A 20,257-nucleotide genomic window follows, 5' to 3' on the forward strand; every position below is an offset into this window, starting at 1 on the left:
TATTTTGTATTATTTTATTTACGCTGCACATTAATTATTTTACAAAATTAAAAAAATTAGTCTATTTCAATTACAACCTTCTTCAGTTGGTGTAAAAGAAGAGTGCTTGAAATTAGACAATATTCGGTTAGGTTAAATTACTTTACAGCTCATTATTACTTTGCAGATGTTTGTCTCATTGCGTCACATCACGTCTCGTTACGTTACGTTAAGCCACCAAGCCCTTTACCAATTGCTATTCGACACATCATAAGGTCTTTATTTCCCATGCAGCTTGCCAAATAATCATTTTCCACTCGACATGTCATTAGGTCTTTGATTTAATTTTCAAACTGTTGATTTAATTTTCAAACCCATGAGTTGCAATTTAAAATGCATTTAAATTATAATATATTCAATTGATAAAGGTTTATGAATATTTTTATTATTTTTGTAATTAAGATGTTTCTAACACCAAAACTGTACCAGGTATAAAATTATTTGTTTTAATAGAAATTCATATTGTATTTTCAAGGAATCTAACTAAAGGCTTTGTTTTCGATCATAAATTAAATAGATTTAAAAAAAATAATAATTGAAAAATGGCTATATTTTTTAATCCCTTGAAATTCAATAAAAAGTTAAATTTTCCTTAATTTGAAATCTAACGGAATAAAAAAATTTCCCCTTTCGCAAAGTTTGCTTTACATGCAAACAGAAAATATTTTTTTAGTAAACATAATCGTCTGTATAAGCGATGCTAAAACCATGAATCTTCGAATTTACTTTTTCCGGAAAGTAGTTAAGCAAGCTATGCCTTCTGCATGTTATTATTTATAAATTGTTCTCAGAAAATATGCAACTTCCACTCTACTCATAGAATTTAAAATCGAGAAATAAAGTGAAAAATTTATTTGTATAAAAATAGCAAAAATTTTAGATTCGTAGTTTTGGCGAGGTACACGCACAATGGTATGTGGATTTACGTAACTCTCAGAAGTTTATTAATGTTTTATATGTTTTATATATTTAATAATTCCTGCAAGAGAATTCATATAAAAGTCATAATTTTTTTTCCACAGCATGATTATGCATTCATTTTTAAGAGAAAAAAATTCCGTTACAAACAATAATGTACATAACTGTAAGAATTCCGTATAATCGTCAAACTTCCTCAGCTGCACATGTCATTTCAAGCAGTTTATCTCAATCCAGGAAAATTTACGAAAAAAAAAGCTTCATCTTATCGTTGAGTATTTAGATATTTCATTGTTTCTGCAAGCCATAAAATTTTCCTTTCTGTAAATGATACTGTTAAGTGTCTTTTATCGACGCCTTCTTTTTGATCCACTTTATGATTCATTCTTTCCTTCTACATCGGGATAAACTCAGCTTTAAGTATGCCTTTTACAAAATCATTCATTTATCCGAGATACAGGTAGTAATGTAAGAATAATTATAAACTTTTAATAAGTCTTTACGTTTAGTGATTTGAGTGAGTCATAACATTTAGTGATTTTAGTAAGTTTTTGGCCTTATAAAGCAAACAATAAAATCAATTATAATTTAATCGAATAAAAGAAGAAATTTTATAATTAAATATCGCATTCTCGCATGCCTCTTCTCCAAGTGTATGTGGTTAGTATATTCAGCCAGAAATTAGAAGACCCGTGGTTAGAATAATTTCGGCGAAACTTCCACTAATTTTTTAGTTTGTTGGCTTCTAAAATCCTAGTGCAGTCTACAATTTTGCTAAAACTAATTCTAAAACATTAAATGCATTTTACTACTTTCTTGTTCACAGTATTTATAAGCATCAAAACAGAGGAATAGATAGGAATAGATGGGAAAAAAAGAAGTCCCTGAAGTTAATCCTATCTTCATTCTCTTTAAATCATTGTCTGTCTAGCACTTAAACTGTAACTAGAATACTCACTGAAAATCTCTTATTCTCTACCTACCTAGGATCCCATTGCGAGTTCGCATGAAAGTTTACTACGACATCAAACTCGAGATCTTTCTCTTTTGATTTTAGTTCTGGAAATAAAAGGATTCTCTCAATGTTACCAAATCTAACAAACAAGAATGAAAAGGCACTGCGATTTCATATCGTGTAAACGTTGCTGATTTTTTAAAGCAATGTGTCTTAAAAAATCAGCAATTTGACGCATATTCGCTCTGCAGTAAACCAGATCTCGGTCTATTACAGAGCTGAGATTTCTGTGGCAAATATTCTCTTTCAATAAGCATTTTATTGTGATATTTGGATCATAATGAAACACTGATTTATCTGACATGGAAATTCAATACAAAATGCCCTTGATGTCGTGAAAAACATCAACGCTAAATCCTTTGCATTCTCACTGTTTGGTCTCGGGAAACCCGACAGAACTTCAATTTGAGGCCTGTTGCTTCCATCTCGAAGTTAAAACTATAACAATGTATTGGTAATTTGTATGTAATTTTAATCGTGTAAACCTTTTAAGTTAATAAAATAATAATAATAAACCTAATAAACAAAGAATTTAAAAATTATTGCTAATGCTTGGAAAATTTAAAAAGCAATTGAATGCTTAAGAGTTTTTTTTTTTTTTTTTTTTTCCGCGTCAGAATTTTTATTATTTGGATAAGATTTTGCCACTGGCCTGATTTCTGTATTGAGATGAGACTTTGTGGATTTGCTTGTTATTTTTAATTTGAATATGGAAGTATGCGAGGATTATCTGCCTAAAACGAGTTAAACTGTAATGTTCAACGGTCAAACCTAGACGAGACTTCGGCAGTCACAAGGCAATATTGCAGCTGGGTACTCTTGTTGCACCATAGTATTATGCTTTGTCATGTGCTTTGCCGTAATCATTTAAACCAAACCCACCTCTTTTAAATACGCTAACTTAGCTAACGTACTATATTATAGTTAGTATAGCCTAGAACATTTGGTCTTCCCTTGATTGCACTTGCAATCAAAGAAATGCCCTTGAAAGCCATTTCATGGGGACAGAAGCGGATAGTGGAGCTGAAGGGAGAAGGCACAGCTGATGCCATTCCATTCGCACATCCTCACAGAACAGGAGCTCGCTTGTTTGCAGTTATCTCGTCCAAATGCTTCTTGGTTCGCTATATTCGTTTAGCTAATTAGTTTTTTCCACTTTCTTATTATATTTTTATTGTTATCATTCTTATATATATTTTTTGCCAACTAATATAAACAGTTTTAATGGCACTTGGCAAAATCAGTGTTTTGAAACTAAAGCATTTTTAACATTGTCTTTGGAAAGAAAAACTGAAATAAAATGAGTCATGCCAACACCTTTACTAAACCTTATTGAGGTGACGAAATGTAAGACCACAGATTTCAAAACGGAATTCATGCCCGATGTACAGGGTGGTTATAACCCTATTTAGACCCCTATAGAACCCGTTCTACCTATCGGATTTTGATGAAACTTGGTATATATACGTTAAATGGACTATGGGGAGAAGATTTCTGCAATAAAAAATAGTTCAGATTTTGACCAGCAGATGTCAAATTTCAAAAATTCCTTATGCAAATTAGTCAAACCTATAAAGAGACTTGCAGTCGGAGCCAGAAAATTATTCTGCCTGCCTTTGTCATCGTTAATCATGCACTTACAGAAGAAAGATCGAGCTTTACTGGTAAAACTGTTTTATCAGAACGGAAGCAATTGCCTGAATATCGTCGTTTAAAGGGATTGCGAAAATGGCCCATGTCGAAGAATGGTTTGAAGAAAATGATTGTGAAATTTTTTTATTGCAGAAATCATTTTCCCGTGGTCCATATAATATATATACCAAATTTCATCAAAATTCAATAAGTAGAACTGGTTCGAGAGGAGTCTGAATAGGTTCACTTTAATTATAACCACCCTGTATATTAGTATAATTCAAGATGGGTGAGTTTTCAGAAAATAAAAAGGCATGAATATTCAAGAAGTCGCATTTAAACTCCATCTTAGATTTTAATTTGCTAAGAAAGGTGGATATTCCCCAACAACTCGACAGTGCATTTCGTTTGAATGTTAAAAAACACAATTTGAAGGTTGCCAAGAAATCGTGAGGTTCTAACAAAAATTGTTGATTGCATTCTGTTTTGCGGTGCATTTGAGTTTGCACTTCGAGGACATGATGAACGCTAAAATCCTTTAAATCCGAGAGTTTCACAGGTCTTATCAGCTTCTCAGCAGAACTTGATTCGTTTCTTAAAGACCATCTCTCTAGAGCCATCGTTTTTAAGGAACATCAAAAAGTAGTTCAAATCATTTATTATATTGCATACATATTATTTGTCAGAAAAATATAAAAAATGAGATCTCGAAAGCAAATTTTGTTTCAATAATAGCAGTTGAAACTAGTGATGTGTCACCCACTCCCCAACTGGTTGCAATTTTTCGATGCATTTTAAGTAACAGACAACCGGTTGAGAGATTCTTGGGGTTGAGAGACTGGTTGAGAAATCCACCTGGGTATTATGCAAAATCTGTAGCTGAATGTATCCAAGCAAACTTGGAAAACGTAGTAGACAAACCAAGAAATTAATGTCGCAGAGCTATTATGGTGCAAGCGTGATGGGTGGTCATCATCTTGTGCCCAAACTTTTATTCAACGTACCTACAAGAATGCACAATATGTGCATTGCTACGCACATCAGGTCAGTTTGACTGTTGGGCAAGCAAACAGTCAGAATCAGTAAGTTCGATTATTTGCTTCCAACTTGAGTTATGTCACTAACTTCTTCAATAATTGTCCACAGAGAATTACTATTCTAAATGAAACGGTTAGAAAACAAAAAATGCCTCATTAGTCAGCTACTAGATGGAAATTTAAGGGTAAAACTATCAACACAGTGTATGAATATAGGGAAGAGTTGATTGAATGCATAAAAAAAAAAAATCCAAGGTCTAAACAAGCTGAATCAATAAATCAAGTAGAGGCTATTCACCATAGGTTAGAAAATACAGAATCTGTGTTTTGGCTTACATTGTTTCACAATATTATGAAACATATCGATGTGTTATACAATCAGCCTCAGATAACGCTTACTGAAGCAACACTCATTAGAAGGAAAGTAAACGTCTTTTAGTAGTTATTAGAGAAAGAAAGGAAGAGAATGGACATCGTGACAGAGGAGATATCGAAACCCTGTGAAGCTGCAAGGAAAAGGAAGAGAGAAAATATTCATATAAACAGAACTGTAGCAGCTAAAGATATATGTGATGTTATCACGAATGAAGTAAAAGAGAAATTTTGCTTTATTCCACACTACTGTTCTGTTCTATCCTCGAAGCTCCACAACTCCAGGAGTGTGAGAAAAAAAGTTTCCAACTCAGATTCTTGACCAAACAACCTTGTTACAGAAGGATCGTCTAGTCTTCGGCAATTTATTACAGAAAACAGCTTACAGAGTATGTTTACGGAGACTATCTACCAACTGTTGCTAATTATTGTTACTATTCCAATGACCACTGCTAAAGCTAAGAGATACTTCTCAGCTATAAAACCAGTTAAGACATTTTTGAGAAGCACAATGAGCGAGGAAATATTAAGCGGTCTATGCTCTCAATTGAAACAAAAGCATGAAAAATGACATACCTAAATTCAAGAAAAACTTTATTGATCTCTTTGCCTCAAAAAAAGACAGACAGAAGATTTAATTCACAAAAATTCTACTTGACTATTTTATAATCACACTCAAAAATATATTATAAGCAGTAGTATGGTTTTATTACATTTCATTGTAAGAAATATAATATTTTTTAATTATGAGATCTAGTTTCCTTTCAGTTGCATTGCTTTACTTGTGAAAACGCAAATGTACTTTAGTTTCTAAGTTATGTTGTATCTGCATATTTAATTTTCGAAATTTGTTTTATGAACTTCCATTTAAATTACCTACGAATCGCCACTGGCTTATAGAGAAAACTGTGAAATTACACATGCAGCTAGCTCGCCGATCTGGAGATCTACCATCTTGTCCACTCAACCGCTATTGGGAAACCGAATTGAGTCTGAACTATGAAACATGATGATGGCATTTATGTTGTTCATTTATAGCTGAAGGGTTTTCCTCTATTGCCAGTTTAATCATCTTAGTTTGAAATTCTGTAATTATTTATGTACTTCTACCATTTTTATTAATTTTACTTCTTTATCAAAAGGAGAATATAATGCGGTGTATATCATTTACGAACTTTTAAGTTAAATGTAGAAAACAGCACATTAAAAAGCATAGACGTGTTACTGTGTTCTCATTTGAAGCAATTTGTTAATAATTTCAGTAACGTTCGTCTCAGTTACACAAAACAATTTTACTATCTGGGAATAAATTTTACGTTGTTATTATAAACCAAAGTTGCTAAATCACATATTATACAAACAATGGTAGATTTAAAAGATCGGAAGAAATAGACAAGTAGTTGAAATAATTAATTAATTAATTAAATGACAAAATGCAGAATTCCTAAGAAATCAAAGTTTTTGGTTGGGTATCTATCAACTGTCAATAATTGCTCTACATTCCCTCTTCACGCAGTTTCATTTAATCAGCTAAGTCTCAAATAGTACCTAATTAGTGATTAACGAGTTATGAATACTGTGATATTGGCATTATAGTAAACATTTGCTGTAAACGTCATTAATACATTACGAACCCTAAAAATTAATACATACAAATCCTAAACGTCATTAATACTATATTGCGCGTACGCAAAATTGCGTTCCGCAAAGTTAACGTTCTGTGGAAAAACATTTGCTTGGTTAATTAAGGTTAAAGAAGTTTATTTAATTTAAACAAACCTAAATATTGGTGTAATCAAAAGGGTAAAAAACGAAGAAAATGTTAATTGAAAGGATTTTATTACTATACTTTTGGGTGCAAAATTAAGAGATTTTACAAATTATGTCAATTTTTACGAAACGTATTCAACCAAAGATACTAATAATGCCGTCGAAGCATTATGCAAATACTCAGAGTCGAGTATCTAAGCGTACACATGTGTATCTGTGGAGCTGTGATTGTGGAGGGAATCTAAATGCACGAGTTGTTTTCGGCGTTTTGTGTGCTCTTTCACGATATCTTAAGTATTTCTCGCAAGAGTTCGGTAAATTTGATAACATATCAGGTAAAATGAACCAGGAACACATGGATGACGGAATGAGATAGAAAATTGTCGGTAGACTGGAGGCTGACCAATCACAAGCACAGAGCGCTCATTGAAACACACAGAGTCGTCTGCAATTTGTGTATGACAGTTTCAGGACGCTGGATTCATATCGAGAAGACCTGAACGAGGTCGACCATGATCCACAACAACGAATGCCCTTTCAGCATGCCGACACAAGACTTTTCAGCATGGACTGCTTTCAGGACTGATACGGCTTTACAGCTCTCATGTGAGCTGTATGCTGCCACAGGAAACCGAGTTTGTCTACAGTTGCCCGAAGGCTTCATAAGATAAGCTGTATGTCAGAACACATTGTTTGCGTCCCGCTCACTGCAGCACACAAAACAACGCGTTTAGATTGGTGTAGAGAATATGCGGCTTGGAGCGTCGTTCTTTTTACGGATGTGTCAAGACTGTGCCTAGGCATTGATTCTCCACGTACATGTATCTGGAGACAGCCATGATACCGTCCTTTCTTTATCAGAGGAAAGGGTAATTACGGTGTTGGAGGTGTAAACGCTTGGGCAGGCATCACGTTAGACGGACACACACCTTTGCATATTTTTGATAAAGGATCCCTGACTGCTATGAGTTATAGAGAGGGATCATTTTCGTCATTAGTATTAATGACTTTCGACTTTTCAGGGACGCAGTTGGTACTGGGTTCATGTTAACAGACCACAACATTCGTCCACATAGGCCTCAGCTGATCTACGATTATCTGGAATATAAGAATATTCGCCACGTCCACTATGTCGTCATGCTCTTCGACCTGCCTGCCATGAGAGGAAACCATACCTCATATTAGACACATTTTCATTTCTATATCACAACGCGGATTTTGGACATCCCTTCACTATGAGCTTTACTGATAATCATGCACACATAAAATAACTTTTGAATGGTACAAATCTCTTTCTGTGTTATAAATGCATATTCATAACAAATTTCATTAAAAATCCGTCCACTAACTTTTCAGAAAGTCAGCATAATTTGGAAATTCTCTTAATTTTGTACATGAGTGCAGTTAATAAGTACGCGATACAATTGTTTTTCTAACAAGCTGATGTTCTACGGCTAATCATTTTTGAGTTACGTGAGATATAAACATACACGTACGTATGTACGTACACAAGTAACAAACAAAATCCTTTTGGATCCGTTTTATAGTCAGTTTTGGAAAATATAGTCTTTTATTCTGTCCGCAGTACTGAAGTCACGCAAAAATTCGTACAAATTGATTCCGGAACGGTCAAAGCGGATATTTCTGAAATATCATATCGGAATTTTTTCGCAACTTTGAAAATGATAATATGATCTACTGAAATATGAAACCAAAATCTTCCTTTAATTCGTACATTGAAGTAAAATAAAATGATGCAACTAACACAATATGTAGTTTGTTAGAATCTTTTAATCTTTCACACAAACAGTAAAAAAGCAAGTTAAATGTTTTTCTTTCTTAAACAACATACTAAAACTCTCTCACATAGACACTAAAAAACATTTAAAATTTTTATCTGGTATTTATTATCACATTAAAATCAAGTGGCATTTTCAGCTTTATCTCATAATGCTGAATGACTGATTTTTTGAAAAAGGGACAAAATTATAATTGTACATAAATCACATGAAAAAAGAAATCATTTCGGCAATTTTTATCCTTTTTAAAACTTTATGATACCAATCAGATATTAATGGGACATGGACATATCCAACCGTTGAACACCTTATCCAGTTCGACAGCTGTAGCAATGGTCAAACGATCTTGTAATGGCAGGCTGATGGCTTGAATACCAATAGGTACTCCATCATACAATCCGGCTGGAATCTGTGTCGCTGGGTAGCCTAAAATATTGAAGATACTGGTGTATCCGATGTTCTGGAATTTAGGAATAGTCATAAGGTAATGCGGTGGTAGTTCTGGATGAGTAGGTAGCAAAAAGATTGCATCACCTTGCAACAGTTCTTCAAATTTCGCTTTCAGGTCATTAAATTTCTCCAGGCACTTGTAATAACATTTATTCTTCTCCTGAATTCCAGTCATTCCATAAAAAATGGCTGGCAATGTATGGTTTGAACAACGGAAAAGACTTTTAAATAACTCCCAGCACAAGTTAATGCTCGAATCTTCGCCAGCAAGCATACTGTTAAACGAAAGTCCTCCGCATTCCAGTAACTTGTTTTCCCAAATCTTGAAACTGTCTTCTAGTTCCTTAATGTTCACTTTTGTAACAGTTATGTCATATTCTTCTTCAAAATGCTTTGCAGCCTAAAATTGAAATGTAAATAATTTAATAGTAAAAAAATTAATATTTTCATGGTGAGTTTAAAAATCTGAAACAATATCTGTATTAATATAATGTTGAATTGTTATGCATTTGAGTAATTTCAAATATTCGATAAAGGTGAAAAGTCGTTGAAATTTAAGAAACATTTTACAACGTTCATCCACCATCATCTGTTTTCGATAAAAACATGATCAGGTATTACCTCTTTCAAAAAGCTGTTTTAAACCTTTAACTTTCTTTTTGGATTCAAAACTTATTATTTTGGAAAAGAGAGAAGGAAAAATTTTGAAACAGCCTCTATATAAACATTTGGTTATCTATAATTTTTAACTTGATTCATGGAGTGATAAAACAAGTGGTTGCTTACGGGTGCTAACGTGGTTAATATTTTCCCCATCTTCAATTGAAAAAAAAATTTCTAATTTACACTTAGGAAAGAAAAATGTGCTGTCAGATTTTAACTAAAAAATTGGCATTTCTTGCAGCGTTAGTCCTTTAGAAACTATTTTAATAAAAAACATTATATACAGTTACGCTAATTATTCACTATTAAATTATACACAGCTTTTGCTATACTTCATTTATACTCATTTTCTCCAATCTTTCTAACTTAATTAATCGATCTTTCGAGAAAAGTTAAAAATCGCATTAAAAACTGCAAATTTTATAATTAAATACCTCGGCCAATTTTTATCGTACAAGAATCACACTTCTCTTAATTTTATTTTTTCATAACGACTATAAAACTTTTCCAGATACAAGCACAGGAACCTGGAGACCGCGTTAAAAGTTAGATTTCGTTACTTGTCGAAAATTAATTTTTTAAAATTTGAAATTGCCAAAACATTAATATTTTCGTCATTTAAAACATTTTTGTAATTAGAAGTAAGTGACTACGACCAACGATTGAGAAAATAAACGCTGAATAAGAGACTGGGCGTATATACTATACACTGAAGTGACAAAAGTCATGGGATACCTCCTAATATTTTGTCGGTCCTCCTTTTGCCCGGCGAAGTGCAGCAACTTGACGTGGCATGGACTCAACAAGTCGTTGGAAGTCCCCTGCAGGAATATTGAGCCATGCTGCCTCTATAGACGTCCATAATTGTGGAAGTGTTGACGGCGCAGGTTTTTGGGCACGAACTGACCTCTCGATGATGTCCCATAAATGTTCGATGGGATTCATGTCGGGCGATCTAGGTGGCCAGATCATTCGCTGGAATTGTCCATAATGTTCATCTAACCAATCGCGAACAATTGTGGCCCGGTGACATGGCGCATTGTCATCCATAAAAATCCCATCATTGTTTGAGTACGTGAAGTCCATGAATGGCTGTAAGTGATCTCCAAGTAGCTGAAGGTATCCATTTCCAATCAATGATCGGTTCAGTTGCACCATAGGACGAGTCCATGCCATGTAAAAACAGCCCAGACCATTATGGAACCACCACTAGCTTGAACAGTGCCTTGTTGACAACTTGGGTCCATGGCTTAGTGGAGTCTGCGCCACACTCGAACCCTACCATCAGCTCTTCCCGACTGAAATCGTGACTCATCTAACCAAGCCACGGTTTTCCATTCGTTTAGAGACCAACCGATTTGCTCACGAGCCCACGAGAGTCGCTGCAGGCGATGTCGTGCTGTCAGTAAAGGCACTCGAGTCGGTCTTCTGCTGGCATAGCCCAAGGAAGACAAATTTCGCCGCACTGTCCTATCGGACACGTCCCTCGTACGTCCCACATTGATTTCTGCGGTTATTTGACGCAGTGTTGCTTGTCTGTGAACATTGACAACTCTACGCAGACGTCGCTGGTCTCGGTCGTTAAGTGCAGGTAGTCGGCCACTGCGCTGTCCATGGTGGGATATTATGCCTGAAATTAGATACTCTCGGCACACTCTTGACACTGTGGGTCTCGGAATGTTGAATTCCCTAACGATATCCGAAATGGAATGACCCATGCGTCTAGCTCCAACTACCATTCCGTGTTCAAAGTCTGTTAATTCTCGTCGTGCGGCCATAATCACGTCAAAGCCTCTTCACATGAATAACTTGAACACAAATGAAAGCCCTGCATTTACACATTTTACACTTCGCATTTATACATTTTCTACGCGATACTACTGCCATCTGTATATTTGCATATTGCTATCCCCTGACTTTTGTCACTTCAGTGTATATATATGTAAGATGGCATCATCGATAATAATCGGATGACGCTGCAAGCTGTGAAAACAAATCTTTTTTCTTTCCGGTGAGAGAACACAGACGATTACAGATTAAGACGATGGGTGTCCGCCGATAACATCGCGGCAAAAACATCGCGGACGAAAACTTCGAGGAGAAAACAACGCAAGGCGAAAACGTCGTGCTACAAAACATCGTGGGAGAAAACATCGCAAAGAGAAAACATCGCAGTTCTAAAACATCGTGGTACAAAACATCGTCGTCGAAAATAAAGCGGTTCAAAAACTTCGCAATTTAAAAACATCGTCGTCGAAAATGTCGTGATAAAAAATAAAGTATCTACAAATCATCGCATGACGATAGCATCGCAGACATACTTTTTTCAGGCTTTAGTAACTTTAAATGGATATTCCCATAATGATTTGTGAGAGCAAGATGGAAAGAAGGATAATTTTTACTTTCACATTTTTTTTATTAACTAATAAATTTTTGCTGAGAAAATAAGAAGGAAACTTAAGCATAGCAAATTATTGCAACTTATAGCACTTAATAGAATTTTAAACTGACATATTTAATTAACAAATGCCATTAATAAATCATTTTTATAAAGTTTTTACTGGTAATTTTTCATGAAAAGTATAATCTATAAGTTGCATTTAATTTTCTATTCTTAAGTTTCCTTCTTACATTTTCAGCAAAAATTTATTAATTAATAAAAAAATGTGAAAGTAAAAATTATCCTTTTTTACATCTTACGCTCACAAATCATTATGGGAATATCTATTTACAGTTATTATAGCCTGCAAAAAAGCATGTCTGCGGTGTTATCGTCACGCGATGATTTGTAGATACTTTATTTTTTACCACGATATTTTCCACAACGATGTTTTAGAACTGCGATGTTTTCTCTTTGCGATGTTTTCTCCCACGGTGTTTTGTAGCACGAAGTTTTCGCCTTGCGTTGTTTTCTCCGCGACGTTTTCGGCCGCGGTGTTTTTGTCGCGATGTTTTCGGCTGTAACCAGACGATGACGCGATTGAAAGATGTTTGCATGTGGAAGACGGTTACTTCTCTTCATCTGTAAATAATCTCATCTTTTTCCTTCTACGCATGTAATCATTGGTGCTACTTTGGTAGACGGTTGCACGGATTTTGGCGATTTTTCTTTTGGCGAGTAATACAACTTATGGTAAACCCATTGCTGGACAAGTTATTTATGGTAACCGATACTTTGTTGTCATTTTATCTAAAAAATAATGCGTTTTATTATGCATAAATTCAGTGTTATAAATATTATTTATGGCTTCTAAATATTAAAAATCAATTTAATTTTACATTTTTATTTGAAATAAAAATTTTATTGTTTATGATATTTTATGAAATTTTATTTTGTGGATGATGTAATCAATGACGTCACCTTATTTTAAAAGTAATTAGTTTTAATATCTATAAATTTAATCTAATGTTTTAAACATTAGTTATGGCAGTTAAATATTACAATACAATTTAATTTTGCATTTTTTTAAAAAATGATTTATTATGAATGATTATTTAAATAATTTTAATTCTATGCGTGATGTAATCAGCTTCCTGATTGGTTACTGAATATTTGTGCATTACCGCGCCATTTTAAAATTTTATTATTCATCTCTTCGAATTCCTCAGATTTCAAAGCGAATGGATATGTCCGTGTCGAAGATTAAGGTTGTTATTGGTAATTACCAAGAATTATTGGTATCGGAATAAAAAAATTGCTCTTTGAGACCTATCTTATTTTGGCCAACCTGTCTTTCCTAATCAAAGATTTATTTATAAATTGTAACAAAGAATCAGAGGAAATTTATTTTAAATTTTTGGAGGAAACCTTGCTAATTGCTTCTTCAATGAAGTGCGAGAGACGTGGATGTGAGATGAAGATTTTTTTGTGGTACTTATCAAAATACGACTTTAAAAAAAATGTAAGTACATATTTTTATTTTACTTTATAATTGTATACTTCAATTTTTATTAAAAAATTAATACTTTGCTTTCAAAAATTCCCGAGATATTTATTGCCACATATGTTTTAATGTTAAATAATTATATCCTATAAAATTTATTTTAAAGTATTTGAATTTAACTAATATTTTAATCCTTTTAAACGTTAATATGATGTTTTTAATTCGATATTCAATTTAAGTACTATTTTAATCCAATTAAATGTTGGCGCAATGTTGTTTTTATAGTGGTGTTTTTATTCTATTATATGAAAGTAATAATTTAACCTTACTTTAGCATTTTATACTTTTAGTAAATGTATTTATTTACATTTGCCAGCCATCTTAAAAACAACGTTTTCAACAGAAAATTAATCCATTATTTTTAACGATATTTATTTTTTTTAAAGTTTCGAATACTTTACTATGCGTAAAATACGTAAAAACAGCATTTTTCAAGATGGCTGACGACTATAAAAACCTCGCCAACAATTGCGCCAATATAAATCGCCAAAAATCCGTGCAACCGTCTACCAAAGTAGTACCTAATCATTTTGTAGTTTGTAACAGCTATTCATGTTTCCATTAAATATTCAAGTTATTTGTAAATTGGACTAGTTTATTAGTTCCTAGACAGCCACCTCGGAAGTAGGTTCACAGATATCATACTCAAGTACTGATCCTATTTATATATGATGTAGTTTTTGCGGAAAATGAAACTAATTCACATCTTAGTCGTAGCCAAGAAAAGTTACATCGTAGATCAGACCTGGAGGGAAAATAAGAACTGGTTTGATGGTTAAAACATCATTTTTATTTTAAACAGAAACAGTCCTTCAGAAATAGGGGTACTAAATTCGCCCCAGAATTTCTATATATGCAGTTTACATTCTAGATAACAGAAGAAGTTTAGCGATGAGACGTGACTTTTGGAAATTTTTTTAAAGTTTAAATCTTAGTGAATGCTTAAGAATTGCTATAAAACTTTGGAAAGCAAAATGTGGAGAATGTACTAAATTTAATTAATAAAACTCAGTTTTTCAATACCTTTTTATTCAAAATTACCAAAGAGACAAAACGCGATCACGTTCCATTTAGTTATTTTATGGAAGGAGACTAATTCCCCTTGAAAAGAAGATTGTCCTATGGAATCATCAATAATTTTTCTTATATTTTTATTAGTTGAGTTTTATTAATTAAATTTAATACATTTTCCAAATTTTGCTTTCCAGATTTTTACAGCACTTCTTAAGCATTTGGTAAGATATTAGATTAGAATTTACACTTCGTTTGTTAAAAGGTAATTAAAATTAATATTAATAATTTAAATTTACATTTATAATCTTAGCAACGATAGCTCAGGATTTCACTCTGTAGGTCCGTTTTATCTTATTTGCATAAAGTTTGCATTTATATATTTTTGTACTGCCGATTGCAATAAAAAAAGGAACAACTAGATATTACAGCAGTCCCATACAAAATATTTAAATGCTCTACGGCTAATTGTTTTTGAATTATGCGAGACACATTCATACGGAATTACGTACGTACGTACAGAAGTTAAGAAAAAATCCCTTTTGAACAGACTTTAAATCAATTTTACAGTCCGTTTTTAAAAACAGTCTTTTATTCTGCCCGCAAATTCGTCCAAATAGATTCAAGAACAGTTAAAATGGATATTTCCTTTGAAATATGATATCCGAAATTTTGCATGATTACAATATTTCCTTTACTTCGTACAAAGAAGAGTAAAAAGCAAAACTGCATAAATATTTATACAAAATATTTCTTTATTCTAGGACAATATTTGATTCCATGGGAAATTAATACTCTTTGTGTGTGTGTGTGTTACGAAGTTTAGTGGGCATTTTTACACGAAGTGGTAGTGGGCATTTACACGAAGTAGTAGTGGGTATTTTACACGAAGTGGTAGTGGGCATTTTTACTGGGAGAAAAATCTGTCTATAATTTATTTATCTTAGATTTTCTTCATTAAAACTTTTTATTCGATACAAAACAGAATTCTAGAATTCTAGCTTTATCATCTGGGTATGTTTCTAACTTATCATCAGCTTTAATATTTTGCTGTTTATTACTTTTAGTGCGCAATCTATGTTCTTTAAAAAATTAATTTAATTCCTGATATGAATAAGATTTTTATGCATGGTTTTTTTACATTAGTTTGTGAAAGAAAAATAAATAAAAAGAGAGGAGATAAAATTTCAAGGAAATAAATTTTTGTTTGCTACGCTTAGGTAAAAGTGTACACATACCTTTCTGACTGCTGCTTTAATTGGTGAAATAGCAGAATTCAGAAGTCCTGGAAATTCTTCCATATAGTACACTTTGACACTACGGAAATTCACCTAAAATAAAAATAAATATGATCAATATCAAAGTAACAAATCTTACTTCTGGAAATTACTTTGTAACTTTTAAATACTTTATTATGTGAAACAAGAATGGAAATAAATAACATAATGCTATGAAGTTTCTATACATGTAAATTGTAATAACTCTTGTATGATGTTACAATGAAAAGCCTCAGGAATATCAAGCATCGCCGGAAAAAAAGGTTTACAGGGTAAGTCTATTTAACATTGAGGTAAATTAGCGCCAAGCTCGCGATAGTTTTAGCAACTAATTTTTGTTGCCACAAGTGGGGAGAAATCTTTAAAAGTCACCAAATTTGGCGACCATTTAGCGATATTTTGGTTCTATACCTATGTAACTGTAACCGGTCCGATCTCTATGTATTAATTGTATCCGGCCCTGTGTAACTGTAACTGTGTATACCTTGCAGTAATTTCGAGAAATTAAAGGTACTGGAAATTTCTAGGAGGACTGCGCAAAACTATACAAGATCGGAGATAACATCATTTTTCAGTTTAGCTCAGAGTATTGAAAGATCACTGTGCGAATTTACGCATTTCAGCCTTTTTATATTGTCTTTTGTTTAACGTTTTATTATTGGCTCACCACCTAATTAATGATCTCAAGGACCAAAGATCCACACTTTGACTTCTATAGGGTATTGTATCAAGTTTCTTACCCTACATCATCAAAATGTTAGAAATTGCTGCAACTGCGACAGTTCCGAAAATATGTAAAATTTTATGTCCAAATGAAATTCCAAACATATTTGAGTTTAATAAACGGCGACTTACGTATTGCAAACTGTGATATCAGTTTTAAACTTTTCAAGTAAAATAATAGCGCTAGTAATTAACTTATTAACTAATCCTAAAATAATAATTAAAAATTAATTCTAAAATTTAACTATTTACATAATTTCTATATTCATTTAATTTTTTAGAAGAATATTTTTATAATTACTTTTTACATTTTTGATGAAATTTTATTTCTTACAAACAGCTGTTCTATCTGTGTTTGTTTCATGTTGTTCAGCAACTTTTAGTTCAAAAAATTTTTCTCAGAACGTTCAGTGCTTTTCTAGATACGATGAACGATAGCATATTATCCCTTTTTTCTGTAACACTTTTGCTGGTAATTTCTACAGTTCTTTTAACCTTTTCGTAGTCAGTTTTTATGCACGTTCTCTCAATATTGTTCTGAACTGACGTATATTCTAAACATAAACCCTCATAACTTCCCTCTTTAATATCTGAAACATTAGCTATAGTTTAGGATTCTTCTGAGGCTTCTCTTACATGAAAAGTCATATTTTTGAAAAACGTTTTTAACTCATCTTAAGATTTTAATCCCTGCATTGACTATAAAATGCATGGCTTCTAGCATAGATATCTACTTACTTATCTCCTCAGAAGTGCTTGCATTTTCACAAAATTCAATTATGTTTATTATTTATTGAACATCTTTTCTGTGATACAATTGAAAACTTTTATAACACCCTAAAGTTAAAGGCTGAACTTTAGAATTTGTGCTTTAAGTCTTTTAGCGAGGCATTTCGACACATTACAAGTTAAGCTCATAGCAAATTAAAAAAAAAATGCTTCTTCTATTGATTGATTCATATTTACGTTTCTAACCAGCAGAAAGATTGTCATTTGTCTGTTTAGTCGATCTGCCACTTCGTGATTACAAACATGAACAATGCTTTCCTTCCTTTTCCTTCAGTGCACAGTTAGTAATTCGTTTCTGTTCGAATCTACTTAATGTATGGTGATGCTCAGAAGCATTTCATTTTTATCACTCGGTTATAGTGTCTAGATAGGACTCTTTTTGTTAACCGTAAGATATGAAAGTTCTACCCTTCTGAAGTCTATTGTGAACAAAGAACTCTTAAAGCAGTGTCTTAATGATACAGAGACCGGGAGAAAGAAATTTTCGGTCAAACACATTTTATTGAATCACTGTGTACCTGAATGATGAAGCCACGGTCCACAATACATTAAATAGATTAACTAAGAAAATATACAAGTAGGATATTCTGGTACTACAAAATCCGTCTTTTGCTGATCTGAGTTTAATAAACGGGGTTTTTCTATTGAATAATATGCCCTTGATTTGGTTCCTGGAAATTTTAACGTAAGAAGTGGCTGAGTTTATTAATTACCGTTTATTAACTAACTTTAACTAACTTTAAGCGTTTAGTTATTAACTAACTTTAAGCGGCGAGTACTGTATATGTAATACTTTTTGCACAAATTGTGACTATAATAATAAACGAATCATCAAACCAAGTTTCTCTCTACCCTCAGCCAATGGGCTTCCCCCTCTCTATTCCATTCTCTGATTTCTCTTTCGTAGAGAAATACTTCACCCAAATCTCTTAAAATGCTGCGCCTTGTAAGCTAGAAATAAAATCGGATAGAATGCACTTCGTGCAGTATTCACAGCAATAATTTCGTCAAGTTTTGATGGCAAAGGCGAAAGCATGCCATCATTTGAAATATAGATTAGGTGAGCGTACCTGTAAGTACAGAATTATAACACTAGCAGACAACCTATAGAATTCTACTGACGTAATTTCAATATCCTTGCATTTGATCATATAGGATCCGTGCTACCGTGCTTTAAAAACTTCAGGAAATTCAGCTAAATTAATAAAGTTTGTAAACGATTGTATCAGATATTCAAATGATCTCCTTTTCTTCAAGCCTATTTTAATTTTTTAAATAAAGCTATCAGGGAAATAATTTGAAGTAAATATATTTAGCAGTCCTATAAAGAAAGACAACCCGAGACAGTGCATTTTAGAGTAGTCGTTTGTAATCCAGTTACTTTTCTAGATATTTCTTTCAGAAGTTTTTATTTCCGTCTACAGAATAAAAGAAGTATTGTAATTGCGAAAAATTTCTGGTAACATATTTAATCAACGGAAATATTCCTTTTGACAGTTCCCGAATCCATTTGGACGATTTTGCTGCGTGACGAATTTTTCGTGTGGACAGAATAAAGGACTCTTTTTTTCAAACGAATTGTAAAATGGATTCCAAAGGGATTTTTTGTGACGTCTGTATGTACGTACTACGTATGCATATACAGAAGCCCCCTTCGAGTTCTTCTTCGAGGGATCAGTAAACTGCTGGGGGAAAATCACAACTAACTTGATGGTTAAAACGTGACTTTTATTTTAAACACCAAAAATTCTTCAGAAATACATTTTTGCTTAATTGGTACAATACTAAGGGGGCTAAATGTGCTCCATAATTTTGTATAAGCAGCTTGCATTTTAAATAGTATAAAAATACAGGCAAGTGAGAGATGTGGCTTATTCAGACAGCAGCAAGCAAAAACGTAAAGCGTATCAAGCAGCTGAAGTAATTTATAATCTCGGTTCCTTTATTTGAGTTCTGGACAGCTATTGGACAAACGTCTGCAATACAGTTACTGCAGAGAAGATGCAGGCGCCTTGAAGGGGGCTGTGCTTTAACTGAAAATAAGAAATTTAAATGTCTATTGCCAGCTGGTTAAATTTAATTTAATTTGTCAATAAATGCCCGTTATGTTTTTCTATACATATGTTTGGTATTGCAGACGGCAATAAAAAAGGAAGTGCGCAATTAGATATTATAGTAGTCCTATATACAAAACTTTTAATGTTCTACGATTGCTCATTTTTGAGTCAAGCGAGATATGTACATACGCACGTACGTACATGCGGACAAACATACAGACGTCACAAAAAAAATCCTCTTTGAGTTCATTTTAAATACATTTTACAATCCGTTTTGGAAGAGATGGTTCTTTCCAGATGTCACGCAAAAGAATCTTCCAAATGGATTCGGGAACAGTCAAAACGCATATTCCCGTTGAAATATGATAACCGAAATTTTTCGAGATTACAATATTTCCTTCACTTCCTAGAAGGAAGTAAATATAGGATTTTGTCAACTATTAAGGATTAACATTGTTAAAAACTCTTTCAGGACGGGCATCCCATATACGCATTCCCTAAGAACGTCTCTTACAACCGGGCGTCCCATACACGCATCAGTAAAGATCGCATTCAGAGGAAGGGTGAAGCGTATACTCATTTTAAGGTGGAACGTTTTCCTGAAGGCCACTAGATGGCATCTTGTGTTCATTACTTTTGAAATGAACACAGTTTTAGTTTCCTGACCTTGAGTTTGATATATTCTGCTTGACTTATTTTACTCATCAGCTGTTCGAGGGGAGAGGGGGGCGGAGGGAAAGCGTAAACAGAGGTGGGCTCTT

At 33.2% G+C, this 20,257-nt stretch overlaps 1 protein-coding gene across 2 annotated transcripts in view; it reads right to left on the minus strand.

Moving 5' to 3' along the window:
• Positions 1 to 8,556: 8,556 nt before the first annotated feature.
• LOC118204636 (fatty-acid amide hydrolase 2-like) overlaps positions 8,557 to 20,257 on the minus strand; it is a 34,084-nt gene continuing 22,383 nt past the window's right edge. For both annotated transcript variants that reach the window (XM_035376941.2, XM_035376940.2), the window contains exons 7-8: positions 15,889 to 15,981; positions 8,557 to 9,432 (exon numbers count right to left, since the gene is read on the minus strand). In XM_035376941.2, the coding sequence (XP_035232832.1) occupies positions 8,848 to 9,432; positions 15,889 to 15,981 (678 nt within the window). In that variant the 3' untranslated portion in view covers positions 8,557 to 8,847. The remainder of the gene's footprint in view (positions 9,433 to 15,888; positions 15,982 to 20,257) is intronic.

Source organism: Stegodyphus dumicola, chromosome 1, assembly GCF_044657685.1.
Source record: "Stegodyphus dumicola isolate Sdum_Otavi_A_Nest chromosome 1, ASM4465768v1".
Classification (NCBI taxonomy): domain Eukaryota; kingdom Metazoa; phylum Arthropoda; class Arachnida; order Araneae; family Eresidae; genus Stegodyphus; species Stegodyphus dumicola.